Genomic DNA, 14,455 nt, shown 5'->3' on the forward strand with positions numbered 1-14,455 from the left:
TATTGCAAAGGACATGACCACCCAGGCCTCCGAACAGGGCTTGAAAAATGTACTCCCTGACTTGCTGCTGCTAAGAAGGAAAGTTGCCCTGGTGATTAAGCTACTCACATGCATATTTGCAGGCTAACAGCCTGTGTACATACTTTATAAGTATCAGATTCTTTGATAGTTTCCTGACTAGAAGGTCTAGGCCTAGAGGGTACAAATGAATGAGACACAATATTCTCTCGGGAACATTCCAGACATTCAATTGTCCCTGGAAACACTCAAAGTAACAGCTTTGGCTTGAGCACTGAATCTATGGGGGTAAGTGAGAGGTGCAGGGAAACTGTGAGAGCAAAAAGTCTGTCCCGCCATGTCCAGGACGTGATGGAGTCACCTTCTTCAGGCTGAACTGTGTGTGTTCAGTCAGGAACTTTATCACACCCTGGCCAATGTCATGCACGCCAGAACTATGGGCACTGGGCACTGCACAATGCCAGCTACCAGCCTGCCGCCTTTGTGTGCTGCCATTCAACTGAGGCTGTGCCGCTCACACACCAAGTGCAGGGGAACAGACACCTCCAACAAGGTTGATCCGGAGATCAGGACTTAATTCTGCCCCAAAGCCTCCTTCTGATGCTCACCCCAGCTCCCCAGGGCTCCTTTTTTCTCCATTTTTATTTACTGTGAATGGGGAAAGCTAGGAGAGTGAGGGTAGGAATAGCAGGGAAAAGGCTGGATGGTGGAGTAGGGGTGGTGGTTAGGGGTGAGATTTGGCTTGTACGGCAGGAACGAAGTGGGGGAGCTGTGGAGTAGGAATGGGGGGGGACTAAGGAGTAGGAATGGGCTGGTGGGGGAGCTCAGCTGTGTGGCGGGGGACCAAAAAGGGTGGCTGGTCTGGATGGAAATGGGGAGGCAGGAATGGGGCGGGGAGCTGAGGGGTAAGAACAGGGGAAAGAAGGAATGGTTGGGGGGGCTGGGGGGGGCAGGGAGGGGTGGGGCGGGGGAGGAGTAAGGTAGGAGCACGGCGGGAGGTCACTCGGCCACGCGAGCTCGAGTTTCAGAGCGGGGAAGCGCAGCGCGGCTCCTGGACCCGCCCGGGAGCAGCCGGTCCCTCCCTCGGGGCGGGGCGCGGAGGCTCATGGCGGCGCCGGGCGGGTGGCGGGCCCGGACCGGGCTGGCCGTGGCCCTGCGCAGCCAGCGAGCGGCGCGGCAGCAGCGGACCCTGCAAAAGCCGCTGCCAAGCGAGGAGCCGCTCCGGGCGGCCCTCTACGTGCACGTGAGCGCGGGCAGCCGTGGGGGGCGGGCCACGTGCGCGCGCCCCGGTCTCTGGCCGGTGCCCTAAGCTCAGGGACATTGTGCGTGGTGGGGAGGGTGGGCTCTCGGCCGGGCCGAGGTGAGGGATTGCCCAGCCCGCGCTGTATCATTCGGCCTCCCACAGGTTGCTGGTCTGGAGTTCCAGTGCCCGGGTGGGTTTGCACCAGCCCGGTGCAGCACGTGGGGTCTGCAGGGCCCTGTTTGCACCAGCCCCGTGCAGCACGTGGGGTCTGTATGGTCCTGTTTGCACCAGCCCCGTGCAGCACGTGGGGTCTGTATGGTCCTGTTTGCACCAGCCCCGTGCAGCACGTGGGGTCTGTATGGCCCTGTTTGCACCAGCCCCGTGCAGCACGTGGGGTCTGTATGGTCCTGTTTGCACCAGCCCCGTGCAGCACGTGGGGTCTGTATGGTCCTGTTTGCACCAGCCCCGTGCAGCACGTGGGGTCTGTATGGTCCTGTTTGCACCAGCCCCGTGCAGCACGTGGGGTCTGCAGGGCCCTGTTTGCACCAGCCCCGTGCAGCACGTGGGGTCTGTATGGTCCTGTTTGCACCAGCCCCGTGCAGCACGTGGGGTCTGTATGGTCCTGTTTGCACCAGCCCCGTGCAGCACGTGGGGTCTGCAGGGCCCTGTTTGCACCAGCCCCGTGCAGCACGTGGGGTCTGCATGGCTGTGTCCACACCAGCATCTTTGAACCGGCAAGTCGGAGCAAGCAGTGACACACACCTCTGTGGGGCCAGCGGTAGGGCTGCTGCGGGGGTAATGCCAATTCGGAGGGTCTGCGCGCTGACTTCGATTAATTTAGAGTGCTAAAAATAGCAGTGCAGCCATGGGAACTGTGGCTAGCTCCTCCGTGCAATCCAAAGGCCTAGGGCACATGCCAAGCCCCCCATGCAGTCACTCCACTACAGTATTTGTAAGTGCTACCTGGAACAGGGCTAGTGCCTGTCTTATTACCCCGGCTGGGAATTACGTCTCCCAACTGCAGTGCAGACATACCCCAGGGAGAAGGCTTTGGCCTGTGTGAATCTCTGGATCTGAACATTGGTCCTCTAAGATTGTAAGAAGGTAACATTCCCTGGATTTGCAGTGAAGTCTCTGATACAGTGTATGGTAGGGATGTTAAAATTTCAATTAATCAGCTAATTGAGTAGTTAATGGAATTTCCATTGACTACTCAATTAGTTGATAAGGGGGGTGCTAACTATCCCATGCCTCTGCCTTTGAAATGGATAACAGCTGCTTGTGGCTCTTGTACATTTAAAAGGAAGAGGCTCAGCAGTTGGGACTCTGCACGAGCAGGGACTGCTTCAGTCCTGTTCTTGCCGTTCCCCCGCTGCTCCTCTGCCTCCCTTTTCCCCCGACCCTAGTTCCTGCTCTCCCCTACTTGATGTCTCTGATACAGAGGCAGCAAAGGAGGGGGTTGGGAAGCAACTAGTCGAGTAATGTATGGCTGAGGGCTGATAGCTAGCAGTGGAACTAGACAAATTCAGACTAGAGAAAAGGCACATGTTATTTAGCACTGTGGGCAGTTAATGGTTGGAACACGGTGCCAAGGATGGACTGATGATCTGCTCTAGTTTTCTGTAGGGTCCAATCTTTGTTGGTCTCTGGGCACTCCATAACAATACAAAGGGATGAATTAAGGCAGTGGTCCCCAACCTTTCGGGGCTGCCAGGCGCCCAGGGGTGGGGCTGTGCATGCGCCGTGCACCCGGGGTAGGGGCCGCGTATGTGCTGGGCACCCGGGGCACAAGAATGTTTCAGGCCAGCCCTGGTCACTAGGTGGGTGCACATAAATGCTCTGGCGGGCGCCATGGTGCCCGCAGGCACCACGTTGGGGACCATTGAATTAAGGGAACCACTGTCATGCAGGAGGTCAGAGTAGATTATCACAGTTCTGGCCTTTGAGACAAGTCTATGAATCCTGTTTCCCATGCCTCTTAGTGGCCATACTGCCAGAAACGCTGCAGCTACTGCAACTTCAACAAGTACATTCCCCGTGGCCTGGACGAGGCGTCCATGAGGAGCTGTCTCACTCAGGAAGCCCGGACCCTGATCCAACTCAGCCAGGTCCACAGGTGGGTCCTGCCACAAGAGGGGAGAGAACAGTGGTTGGGGGAAGGGGAGGTAATGGGATGGCCTTTCTCCACAGCCTTAACAGGAGGCAGGGAAAGGGTGTGACCGTGACATAACCAGAAGGACCCTGACTTCTGGTACATGGGCAATGATGGGGGCGGGGGTTAAGCCCCCGTGTGCCGACTCTGCTCCCCGGCCAGAGAGCTGCGGGGAGCAATTAAGCCCCAGTGCCCTGACCCTGCTGTCCAGCTACAGTGCCAGACGGAGTGGGGTTAGTCTCTGCACCTCATCCCGTTTCCTGGCTGGAGCGCAGGGCAGGCTGGCAGGGCAAGAGCTGGGCATGAGGAGAGCCATGGGGCCTGCATGAGTGGGCCTGGATGCCAAGTGGGTGGCCCTCAGCCCACTCAGGCCAACCCATGACTACGCCACGGTTGTGTGGGAGGCAGAGGTTAAGCTCGGCCCTGCTGCATTCCACAAAGGCTGCACTGGTCTCTACCTTGGAGCCAGGCCCAGAGCTGCCACTAGCTGGGTGTGGCATCTTTGACACATGCCCCCTTTCCTGCTGTGGTAGGAGCTGAAGCTGGTGGCTTTCCAGTAGGGGGTCCATTGTGGTCGAAGGGTGGGATGAACTGTCTAGAAGCAGCTGGGGCATAAGGAGGAGGATTCCTCCCCTGTAGTGAGTCTGGAGGTAGCCTCTTCAGCAGCCCATTCACCCCGTGAGACTCTGGGTCTCTTTTCCCTCTGCTCTGCAGGATCAGCTCGGTGTTCTTTGGTGGGGGCACCCCAAGCCTGGCCAGCCCGCAAACCATCGCTGCCGTCCTGGAGACCATCTCCCGCTGCGCCCACTTGGCTGCGGATGCCGAGGTCACTCTGGAAGCCAACCCCGCCTCGGCAGGGGCCTCTCGGCTGGCAGAGTTCCGGGCGTCAGGCATCAATCGCCTCTCCATCGGCATCCAGGTGAGAGAGCAGGAGATATGCCCGCTTTATCCTTCACGCACGCACTTCCTCCTGCCACCCATACTTCTTTCTCAGAGTCACTCTGTCTGTCTTCTCCCACCGCCTCCTGCTCTGTCTCATTCCTTCCGTCACCTCCTACTGCAGTACAGGACAGAGCAGGAGCCTGCGGGAGAAGTCTACTTCACAGTCTTTCTCCCTCTCGTTGTCTCCTCCCATGCCCTCCTTACCTCTTTCGTGCTTCTCCTTGCTCCCCCATCCTCCAACCCACTCTGTAGCAGGCAGCCTAGAGCATCTTGCTGGTCCTTGTTCTCCACAGTCCCTGGACGATGCAGAACTGATACTCCTTGGGAGGGACCACACGGCTCATGAGGCTCTGGGGACCTTGGAAGAGGCAAAGAAACTGTTTCCAGGCCGCACGTCCATTGACCTCATCTTTGGCCTCCCTGGCCAGAGTGTTGCCTCGTGGACCAAGGGATTAGAAGAGCTACTTCAGCAGTGCGATGACCATGTGTCTCTGTACCAGTTGACGCTGGAGAGGGGCACCTCCCTCTTCAGACAGGTCCAGCAGGGCTCTGTGCCCGCGCCGAAGCAGGAGGTGGTGGCGGAGATGTATGAAGTTGCCCGGGAGATGCTGCGAGACACGGGGTACCGACAGTATGAAGTCTCCAATTTTGCCAGGAATGTGAGTCCCTCCCCTCGGCCTGTCCCTTCATGGTGTGTCCCAGCTCTGATGGGGATGAATAAACCTAAGGAAGTAGAACGCGACTGGTGAAAGGGTCTGAGCTCCCCAAGCAGGGGACATGTTTGGCAGTGAGATCTGGGGGAGCAAAGAGGTCAAGGGGGGCCCTCTCTGGATGTCAGGAGTGGGGACGAGTGTTAAGCATGCTCTCTGCTGGCCATGTGCACTGATTCCCACTCTTAGCAGGAAGTGGTGGGCCTAAGGAAGTTCAGAGGTGGGTAATTGACTAATCCTGTAGTTGATACAAATTGTATCAGCTGCACAATTAGTTGATAAGGCTCTACAGTTTAAATGTAGTAGGAGCCAGGCGTGCAGGCTCCTATTACATTTAAACTGCAGAGGCGCAGCGGGGGTGGGTCCTACAGAGCCAGGACTACTGTGGCTCTGCATTTTAATGATCCCGGACCGGTGCAAGCTGGGACTGACTTCAAGGCAGCAGCCCCCGTCCGCAGAGGCAGTGCGGGGGAGTGAGAGGTGCCACCGGCTCCTGTTTCCCCTTTGCTGCCTCTGATACAGAGGCAGCCGGGGGTGGGGGGGAGGGAGAAGAGAGTAGTTGACTACTCTGTTACATCCCTAGGTGGGCCATCAGGCTGGACTGTCTTTTCGGCCTGAGAGAGACAGGGGAAGCCCAGCACTGAAAGAGGAAGCCCAGAGAACTTACCATGCACACTGTGAGGAAGCTAAACCCCATCACATGATGGGCCACAGCCTGCTAGGTGCCGAGCGCTTGCAAGTCGCAGGGCTTCTCAGATCTCATTGCACCACAACTGCCTTCTGACAACAAGCGTTACCACACCTCCCCCGGAGGGGAACAAAGCCTGAGCCCTGTGGGGGAGGGAACCAAAGCCCAAGTCCCACTGTGCTGTGGTGGCGGGTCAAAGTCCAGGGGCTTCAGTGCTAGGCAGGGGAGCTCAGGCTTTGTCCCCGCCCCGGGAAGTCTCATGCCACCCCTGGCAACCCCATTAAAATGGAAGCATGACCCACTTTGGGGTCCTGAGCCACAGCTTGAGAACCACTGCAGTAGGGAGGAGTCACCCTCCTGCAAGCCTTCTGGCTGACTGTGTCATTTTCTCCTGCAGGGGGCGCTCAGTGCCCACAACCTGTCTTATTGGCAAGGCAGCCAGTACATAGGGATTGGGCCAGGTGAGTTCCCTGGGGAAATCTCGCCAGATGGGGAGGTGAAAAGGCTACAAAGCAGCCTCTCTAGTGGGTCCAGTTGTCCTCTACATGGAGCTGTTGCAAGAATGCTCACCCACCCCCCTCCAAGGCTCCTGGTGCTCCCGATGTAGGCACCTGGGTGATGACTGACCCTTGTGGACACCACCTCGCACCCCCCAGCAAGAGTTCCCTCTAAGCTGCTTGGCCACACTGCTGCCTAATAAGCCCCGCACAAGGGCTCAGAGCTTGGAGTTGCCGTAGCCGGAGGCAGGAGAGACCCCTTCTCAAAGTTATAGCCAGGTCAGAGGTACCTGTCCTCCAGCCCAATTAAGATTCTTCGGAGCTGCCAGAGAGGCACCTCTCGCCTGGCCCAGCACTGCTGCAGTGAGACAGGACTGCAGTACCCAAAACCTGTCATTCCCAGCCTCTTCCCAGATCCAGCACCCCCAGCCAGAGCCTTTACCCCTTCATGTGTCGCACATCCGCCCCATGTTGGTGCACATGACAAAATTCATTCCGCACAGGGACATAGCAGGAGGGAACACTGTGGCTTGCAGTCCCCTGGCTCTGACACGAGGCAGTGCTGCTGGGGTGGGGGAAGTGATGAGTTCCAGCAAGGTTGGAATGCCTGCTTTTATCCTAGGAGCTCACGGGAGGTTTGTGCCCCGAGCACAAGGGGAGAACCTTCGGGAGGCCAGGATACAGACCCTGGAGCCGGACAGCTGGATGAAGGAGGTGCAGGCCTTTGGACATGGCACCCGGAAGCGGGCTGCGCAGGGCGAGCTAGAGGTGTGAGTATCAGGACAGGCCCGACAGTCTCAGCGTTTTGGTGCATGTGGCCTCTCCTGCAAGCTACTGAGATAAAATAACCTGGGTGCAGATCACTTGCCACCCATCATTTCCCTGCCTTTGCAGGGCCTCAAGTGTGCATGCACCTCGATCCTTCCCATTCTCTGCCTGTGGCACATATCGGTCTCCTGTGGGCTGAGGAACTCTGTGCTGGTTTTGGTCGTCAGGTTTAGCATGCAGGGGCAGGGCTGTGGAAGTGGCCTGCCACACGCAGGCCAGGCGAGATGATCTGGTGCTCTCTTCTGGCCTTACACTCTATGATTCTGTCAAAGCAGAAGCCTGAGCCAGCCATTACCCTGCTGAGTAAATTATGAAAGACAAGAGGAGCTTTGCCAGCAGAGCTGCGGTCTCTGTTCTCCTTCCAGAGCCTATCTGGGCGGCCATTTCCAGCTTACGCTCCAGTGCAGCTGCCTTGCATCTTCAGCCCCAGATGCAGAACCGCTTTCTGGAGCCTGCTAGAGACCCGAGAGCCCTCCAGCCTCTCTCTTTGTGTTGTAGGTTGGAAGAGGTTTTGGTTCTGGGGCTCCGCACGGATGTGGGAATCGCACACCAGGTGAGAGCTGGATCTGTTGTAGCAGCCTGTCCTGTGTGGGTTTGAACTTGTGAGCACTGCTTTCACAGCTGGGAGCAGACAGGGCCACCTAGAGGAGCTGTTTCCAAGAGGAACGCTATTCCAGAGCTGTGTCTGGATGGCTCGGCAATGGGTGGTCTCTTCTCTGCTGGAATTCTGAGCAGCTCTGGAACTCCCACGGTTCCCTTAATGTGAGTTACCACACATCACCTCTCGCCCTGTCCAGCTGCTCTGGGCAGAAGGCCCCACAGGATAGATTTTTAAAGGTATTTAGGTGCCTACAAATGCAGATAAACATTTGGAAATCAAAGGGCAGTAGGCATCAATGTTCCCAAGAATTTTTTCCATCCATGTGCAGAATAAATTTTATGTGCACCATAGCTTTTGCAGATGTGCGCAACCAATAGAAACACATTCAGTTGGCTGTGGGCGCTCTGCTGATCAGCTGGGTGGAATTGGAATCTTTCCTGCTTTACTGCCCAAGGGCACTACTTACAGGGAACACAGGTAAGCACCTAAGTGCATTTGAAAATCCTACTTGGTGCCTAAATGCCTTTGAAAATTTGGCTCAAAGGCCTCAAATCCAAAAGGTGAATTCATTAATTCCACAAGCCTTTACAGTCAGGATTCAGTCCCAGTCCCTTGCGGTTGGACAGGATTCAACTGAATGTGGCACCTTTTGATATTCTAATCCCTTGCATTGTGTTTAAACATGAACCACTCAAATGGGTGTGTGTAATATTTTTCTTCTGGATAGTGGAGTTTTGAAGCTGTGTGAAATCAATGTTAGGTTGCAAACTTCAGAAAGAAGAACCATAATGTTTTGTTCAGGGTTATGAACATTTCAGAGCTACGGAGAACCTCCATCCCGGAGATGTTCATAATGCTGAGGTTCGACTGTAAATTCATTTTTCGGTAACCGATGCTGCCAGGGCAGTGAGTGTGAAGTGTTGTGTGCTTGGCAGCAGCACAGCTGGATGGTAGAAACTGTTGGTTGATCAGGACTCACAAGTGGCCCCTTGCTCCAATGTTTGTCATGAAGAATCCTGAGATCTGGGACTTAAAGCAAAGAGGAACAGAAGGCATCTCTGTTTAGCATCTTCCCCAAAGGGCAGCGCATTCAGTGCTGCAGCCAGTGTTCTGTCTAAGCAGCGTGGGCAGCACATCTTCACAGGTGCTTAATCAGTCCCACCCAGTCACTCGGCTCTCTGAGCCTGTGATGCTGTGCTACCCCGCAGCTTAGAGGGAACATGGGCTGTAACCCTACCACCAGGAATGCAGCATCTGCGCTGGCTAGGAGCCGAAGTCCTGGTGCATGGGAGTGGGCAGCTGGTAACGTAGGCAAGGGAAGGCATTGTCTTCCCAAAACTGCCCACGCTCGGGACGGCTGGGATTGCAGCGCAGCTACTTGGCTTTTGGGAAGGCTGGGGCCAAAACAATGTAGTTGCCCGGTTTGCTGGGAAGGCTGGGGCCACGTCACCCACTGGGAGAGGGGAGGCTAAGGAACTTGAGTGTTTAGGGTCTGGGGGCATTAACCTGGGCTTGGGGCTGCCTGCTGTGTTGGGAGCCGAGCTTGGCTCCACAGGGGAGTGGGGTGTTGTAGAAGGGGGAGCTGGGTCTTGCCTTCCCCACCTGGGCGTTCACCCACCACCCCTGCTTGGCTGACAGGTTCTCTCACCCTTTAGCCCTGACTTCTAGGCTGAGGGAGGAGTTCAGTCTCTATTGGCCAGTCAGCCCTGGGATGTTGGAGGCAGGTGCATAACACTGGGCCGTGCAAACTGCTCCTTGGACTGCATGCCTCAGCCAGAGATTCAGAGGGGCTTTTGGTTCAGCCTCCTTTTTAACAGACATCCATCGAAACTGCACCTGCACTTTTGGCACCCTCAACTTGTCATTTGGGCAGCTCAGCCCCTGATTCCTCTCTGCGATGGAAGCTTTCAGAGCACAGCAGGGATTGTATTGTCTAAATAAAGGGTGCAAAACACATGAGAGCTGGTTTTGTAGGAGCAATGCAGATGCAGAAAGGAGGCAGCCCTGAGAAAGGTTCGGCCTCTCAGACACTCATGCCTTGCTCTCTAGCGCAGGGGTGGCCAACCTGTGGCTCCAGAGCCACATGTGGCTCTTCAGAAGTTAATATGTGGCTCCTTGCACAGAGCTACAGGTGCCAACTTTCCACTGGGCCAGAGGGTGCTCACTGTTCAACCCCCAGCTCTGCCCTTTTCCCCTATAGCATCCTGCCACTTCCTGCCTTCTCCACTGAGCCTGTCACACCCATGCTTCCCCTTCCAGTGTCTCCCACTGAGACAGAGCTGATCACAGTGGGCAGGAGGAAAAAGAGAAGCAGGCACTGACCAGTGGGGCTGCTAGTGGGTGGGATGTGCTGAGCGTGGTGGTGGGGAGATGAGCAGGGCTGGTGGCATAGAACTGTGGCTCTTAGGCAATGTGCATGGGTAAATTCTGGCTCCTTCTCAGGTTTAGGTTGGCCACCCCTGGCCTAGCGCTTTGTGTGGAATTGGTTATTAGGCAGGTGAAACTAATACACAGAATACAAGATCAAAGTTTCAGTAAACTCCTGTCAGTCAGTATTTGCAATGGGTCTCTCCCCTGCTTCCCCACCAGCACTGGCTGCAGTTTGCCCCCAGCCTGAGCCTGTGGGACGTGTTTGGAACCTCAGTGGAAGTGAAAGAGCTGGAGGATCAGGGCTTGCTGCTTTTGGACAATCGGTAAGGGACAGACTGACGTGGGGGAAGGGCTCTGTTCTCTGATGGGCGGGGTGGTTCATGGCTTGCTTTTTTCCAGGGGGCTCAGGTGCTCATGGAAAGGTTTGGCTGTGCTGGACTCTCTGCTGCTGACCCTCCTCAACCAGCTCCAGCAGTCCTGGGCAGACAGAACAGCCCATGGGACCTGAGGCTAGACAACTCTGCCAGCCAGGAGATGGCAGGCTTCCCCGGCAAACTCCAGCATTCCTGGATTGACAGTCCCTGAGAGGAGACCAGAAGATGGACAGACCTTGCATCCAGCTGCAACGGATTTTAGTAGGGGAAGCTGATCCTAAGCGTGCAAAGGAACAACTTGGCTCTTGGTGGAAGTCTGCTGGCCTCCCTCTGTGTGCAAAATCCAGGACTAGGGCCAAATCCAGGCTTGGAGTAAATTGATGGAATTTGCACCTGTTTATAGCCGAACGGAAGCGGTTTATTTATTTATTTTAACGTGCACAATATCTGCTCAGTGGCTGCTGCAGAAAATATGCTGAAATGTGTCTTAATATTACATCGACTGGAAAAATACATGATAGTGTGGAGGTCAGTGACTTAAACTACTTGAAAAACAATTAAGGGGCTGTGCCTCCTGCCCACTAGGCTTGCCAACCCGCCTCTCTTTGGGTATGTCTACACTACCCTCCTAGTTCGAACTAGGAGGGTAATGTAGGTATACCGCACTTGCAAATGAAGCCCGGGATTTGAATTTCCCGGGCTTCATTTGCATAAGCCGGGTGCCGCCATTTTTAAATCCCGGCTTGTTCGAACCCCGTGCAGCACGGCTACACGGGGCACAAACTAGGTAGTTCGGACTAGGCTTCCTCATTCGTGAAATGAGGAGTAACGGTAGTTCGAACTAGGAAGCCTAGTTCGAACTACCTAGTTCGTGCCCCGTGTAGCCGCGCTGCACGGGGTTCGAACCAGCGGGGTTTTAAAAATGGCGGCTCCCCGTTTATGCAAATGAAGCCCAGGAAATTCAAATCCCGGGCTTCATTTGCAAGTGCGGTATGCCTACATTACCCCGCTAGTTCGAACTAGCGGGGTAGTGTAGACATACCCTGAGGGGGGATTTGATAGCAGCCTTCAACTTCCTGAAGGGAGGTTCCAAAGAGGACGGAGAAAGGCTGTTCACAGTAGTGATGGATGGCAGAACAAGGATCAATGGGCTCAAGTTACAGTGGGAGAGGTCTAGGTTGGATATTAGGAAAAATTATTTCACTAGGAGGGTGGTGAAGCACTGGAATGGGTTACCTAGGGAGGTGGTGGAATCGCTATCCCTAGAGGTTCTTAAGTCTTGGCTTGACAAAGCCCTGGCTGGGTTGATTTAATTGGGATTGGTCCTGCCTTGGGCAGGGGACTGAATTTGATGACCTCCTGAGGTCTCTTCCAGCTCTATGATTCTATGAACACGGTTATCCCTCTGAGACGTAAACTACTTCAGTGAGGAAAGTCATTCTGTTCTGCAGACAGCATGTGATACAATCACCCTCTAGTACATGGAGATAAGGAGTGAAGCAAAAATACTGCAATGTCAAACCCTGGGGAAGGACGAATTGTTTCCTGCCTCCCAGCGCATGGGTGCACATTGCTCTTGCCCCAGCTCTGTAGCTCTTTAAAGTTTGTTTTGGCCTTTCACACAGGCATGATGGACTCCCTTGTTGGTTATTCTCTTTGCCTTTCCCTTGGGCTCTGTGCAGAGTAGTTTCCTGGAGACACATCTCTCAATGCCAGAAAGCTGTGGTGATGCAAGTTGTGCAGCCAAGAATAGCACATTAGGAGCCCCATTTCTCCCCTGGTGCCTTAGAGCCTGAGGTAACAGTTCACTTCCAGAGGGAATTCAGTGCTGCAGTGATAATGCTGGGGAATGGAGTCCTTTTAGCCCCCCAAATAATTACTGCATAGGCATTGTCAGGGCATGGCTCTCCTGCCCCATTCCGCCAACACACCAGAGCTCTGACTTCATGCTGAGAGGAGAGTTCGTCTTCAGTGGCCCTCAGCCTGTGGCCTCACAGCTGAATGGAGTGAAGGTTTTGAGACCTGCCTTTCGATGATTCATATTGCAATGGCACCTAAAGGTCCCAATCAAGATCAAGGCCCCTTGTGTTAGATGCTGCCCATAAACAGAATAAGAGACAGCGCCTGCCCTGAAGACCTCAGAGGCTATATAGAGAAAGAGAAATCACACAGCAAGTTTGTGAAAGAGCCAGGAATAGACACTGAGTCAGCTGAGTCTTAGCCCAGGCTGTGGCATAGTGCCTGATACAGGCATCTCTTCCCTTTCATACCAAAACAGATGCAAATACTACCACACAGAAACTTGTGCTTCATTGGGCACCTCACATTCCATGGGTGCAGGAAACACAGAGGTGAGTGCCACATATCTTGGATCAGAGTCAGTCCCATTGTATTACGCCGTGCTTCTGTGAAGTGTCATGCAGCTGTCAGATGCTCCTTGTCTATGTCCCGTATAGTGTGAAGAGCTGAGGCATTCTTGCTGCTCTAATTGTGTGTTCTGATTGCTACATTCATGAGTAAGAAGTTTTGTTTTTATTAAGTCCGTCTGCAATAGTTTGTCTCTGACTTAGTCCGGTAATTGCAATTTAGCTACAAGATCAATATTTGGATCCTATCGTAGATTACTCAGGCAGCTTTCAAGACCTTGCGGCAGTTGTTCAAATAGAGAACAATCGTTTTAAAATAGTAACATGACTGGAGTTGCAAACAATTGGTCATGAACGCCTGGAAGATGAAGAGGCCAATAGAAAAGCAGATCAGAATCTGGACCAAACAAGTCCAAGACAAACAAGGGTTCAAAAAAAGAACGAGATATATTCATGGAGAATATGTCCATCAATGACTACTAGGAGGGGCAGCAATGCTTCCTCTAAATTTTCCCAGCCACGTGCAGAATATATTTTGTTATGTGCACCAAAGCATGTGAGAATGTGCACCACCTATAGAAATACATGCTTCCAGCTCTGCTAGTCAATTGCTCTGCTAGTCAACTGGGTGGCATTGGAATTGCTCATGGGCAGCTGCCCAAGCACTCAGCTTACGGGGAACACTGATGGGCAGGGATGGTGTCCCTAGCCTCTGTTTGTCAGAAGCTGGGAACGAGTGATGGAATAAATCACCCGATGATTTCCTGTTCTGTTCATTTTCTCTGGGGCATCTGGTATTGGCCATAGTCGGAAGACAGGATAGTGGACTAGGTGGATTTTTTATTTGACCTTGTGTGGTCATTCATATGTTCTTAAGGGTGCTTAAGAATTCCTTATAATGGGATCAATTCTGTACAGGCTGGGCAGCAATCTGTGGGCAAAAGTACCAGGCATTCTGCAATGTGCAATAGCTCATACATGGTCCTGGATCACAGAACCTGCTTTTGAGAGTGTGAAAGCTGAGTCTCAGGTTAAATATGATCGTACTGTCATCCACAGAGATGGAGAGAAGGGATTGCAGTTTTAACTTTGAATAAAAAGTTTATACATCTTGAACTTGGCACCCATTTCACTAGGCATTATAGGGCAGGAGTCAACGTTGGGAAGGAGAAGTCCATGGGTGGAAATAGAACATAATGAATGACTTTCTGGCTCAAAAATAAGAATGCTACAGTGTCATAACAAAAGTCTATGTTGTCTATTAAGTGGTTCCAAAATCAAATTAAATCTTGGGGCTCTGCCCTAGATATGTGGTTGCACAAACTATATTCGATTTTTTATAGTTATTTAAAGATGCTCCAGAACTTTAGATCCAAAGTTTGCCTGACACCTTCATGACTATAATTGAGGGGGGAAGTCATTCTGAATGTGCACGAGCTGAGGGCCTGTGTCAGGGATTATGAATAAGCCATGAGCCAGAACAGCTGTAATAATCTGCATGGAGTGTTAGTCTTGTCAGTTGGCCTCCCTTTGACTGATTTGGAAAATCAACTCAATTTTTCACATTGGCTGATCAGCTGGTGTATGGCACCTTTAAATGGGTTCTGTAGAAGGCAGAATATTTTTTATAAAGAACAATCAGTTGCTTAAGTATTTCATCAATAAG

At 53.5% G+C, this 14,455-nt stretch overlaps 2 protein-coding genes across 2 annotated transcripts in view; both read left to right on the forward strand.

The window, feature by feature from the left end:
• Positions 1–1,094: 1,094 nt before the first annotated feature.
• Positions 1,095–10,950, forward strand: RSAD1 (radical S-adenosyl methionine domain containing 1). Its single transcript, XM_075903768.1, has 9 exons — positions 1,095–1,261; positions 3,244–3,377; positions 4,128–4,332; positions 4,649–5,014; positions 6,151–6,214; positions 6,873–7,020; positions 7,577–7,631; positions 10,269–10,372; positions 10,449–10,950. Exons 1-9 carry the CDS (start codon positions 1,124–1,126, stop codon positions 10,555–10,557), a joined length of 1,323 nt encoding a protein of 440 aa, XP_075759883.1. The 5' UTR covers positions 1,095–1,123; the 3' UTR covers positions 10,558–10,950.
• MYCBPAP (MYCBP associated protein) overlaps positions 10,817–14,455 on the forward strand; it is a 35,109-nt gene continuing 31,470 nt past the window's right edge. The window contains exons 1-2 of the mRNA XM_075903764.1: positions 10,817–10,951; positions 12,702–12,774. Coding sequence (XP_075759879.1) covers positions 10,904–10,951; positions 12,702–12,774 — 121 coding nt within the window. The 5' untranslated portion in view covers positions 10,817–10,903. The remainder of the gene's footprint in view (positions 10,952–12,701; positions 12,775–14,455) is intronic.

Source organism: Pelodiscus sinensis, chromosome 20 (genome assembly GCF_049634645.1).
Source record: "Pelodiscus sinensis isolate JC-2024 chromosome 20, ASM4963464v1, whole genome shotgun sequence".
NCBI lineage: Eukaryota > Metazoa > Chordata > Testudines > Trionychidae > Pelodiscus > Pelodiscus sinensis.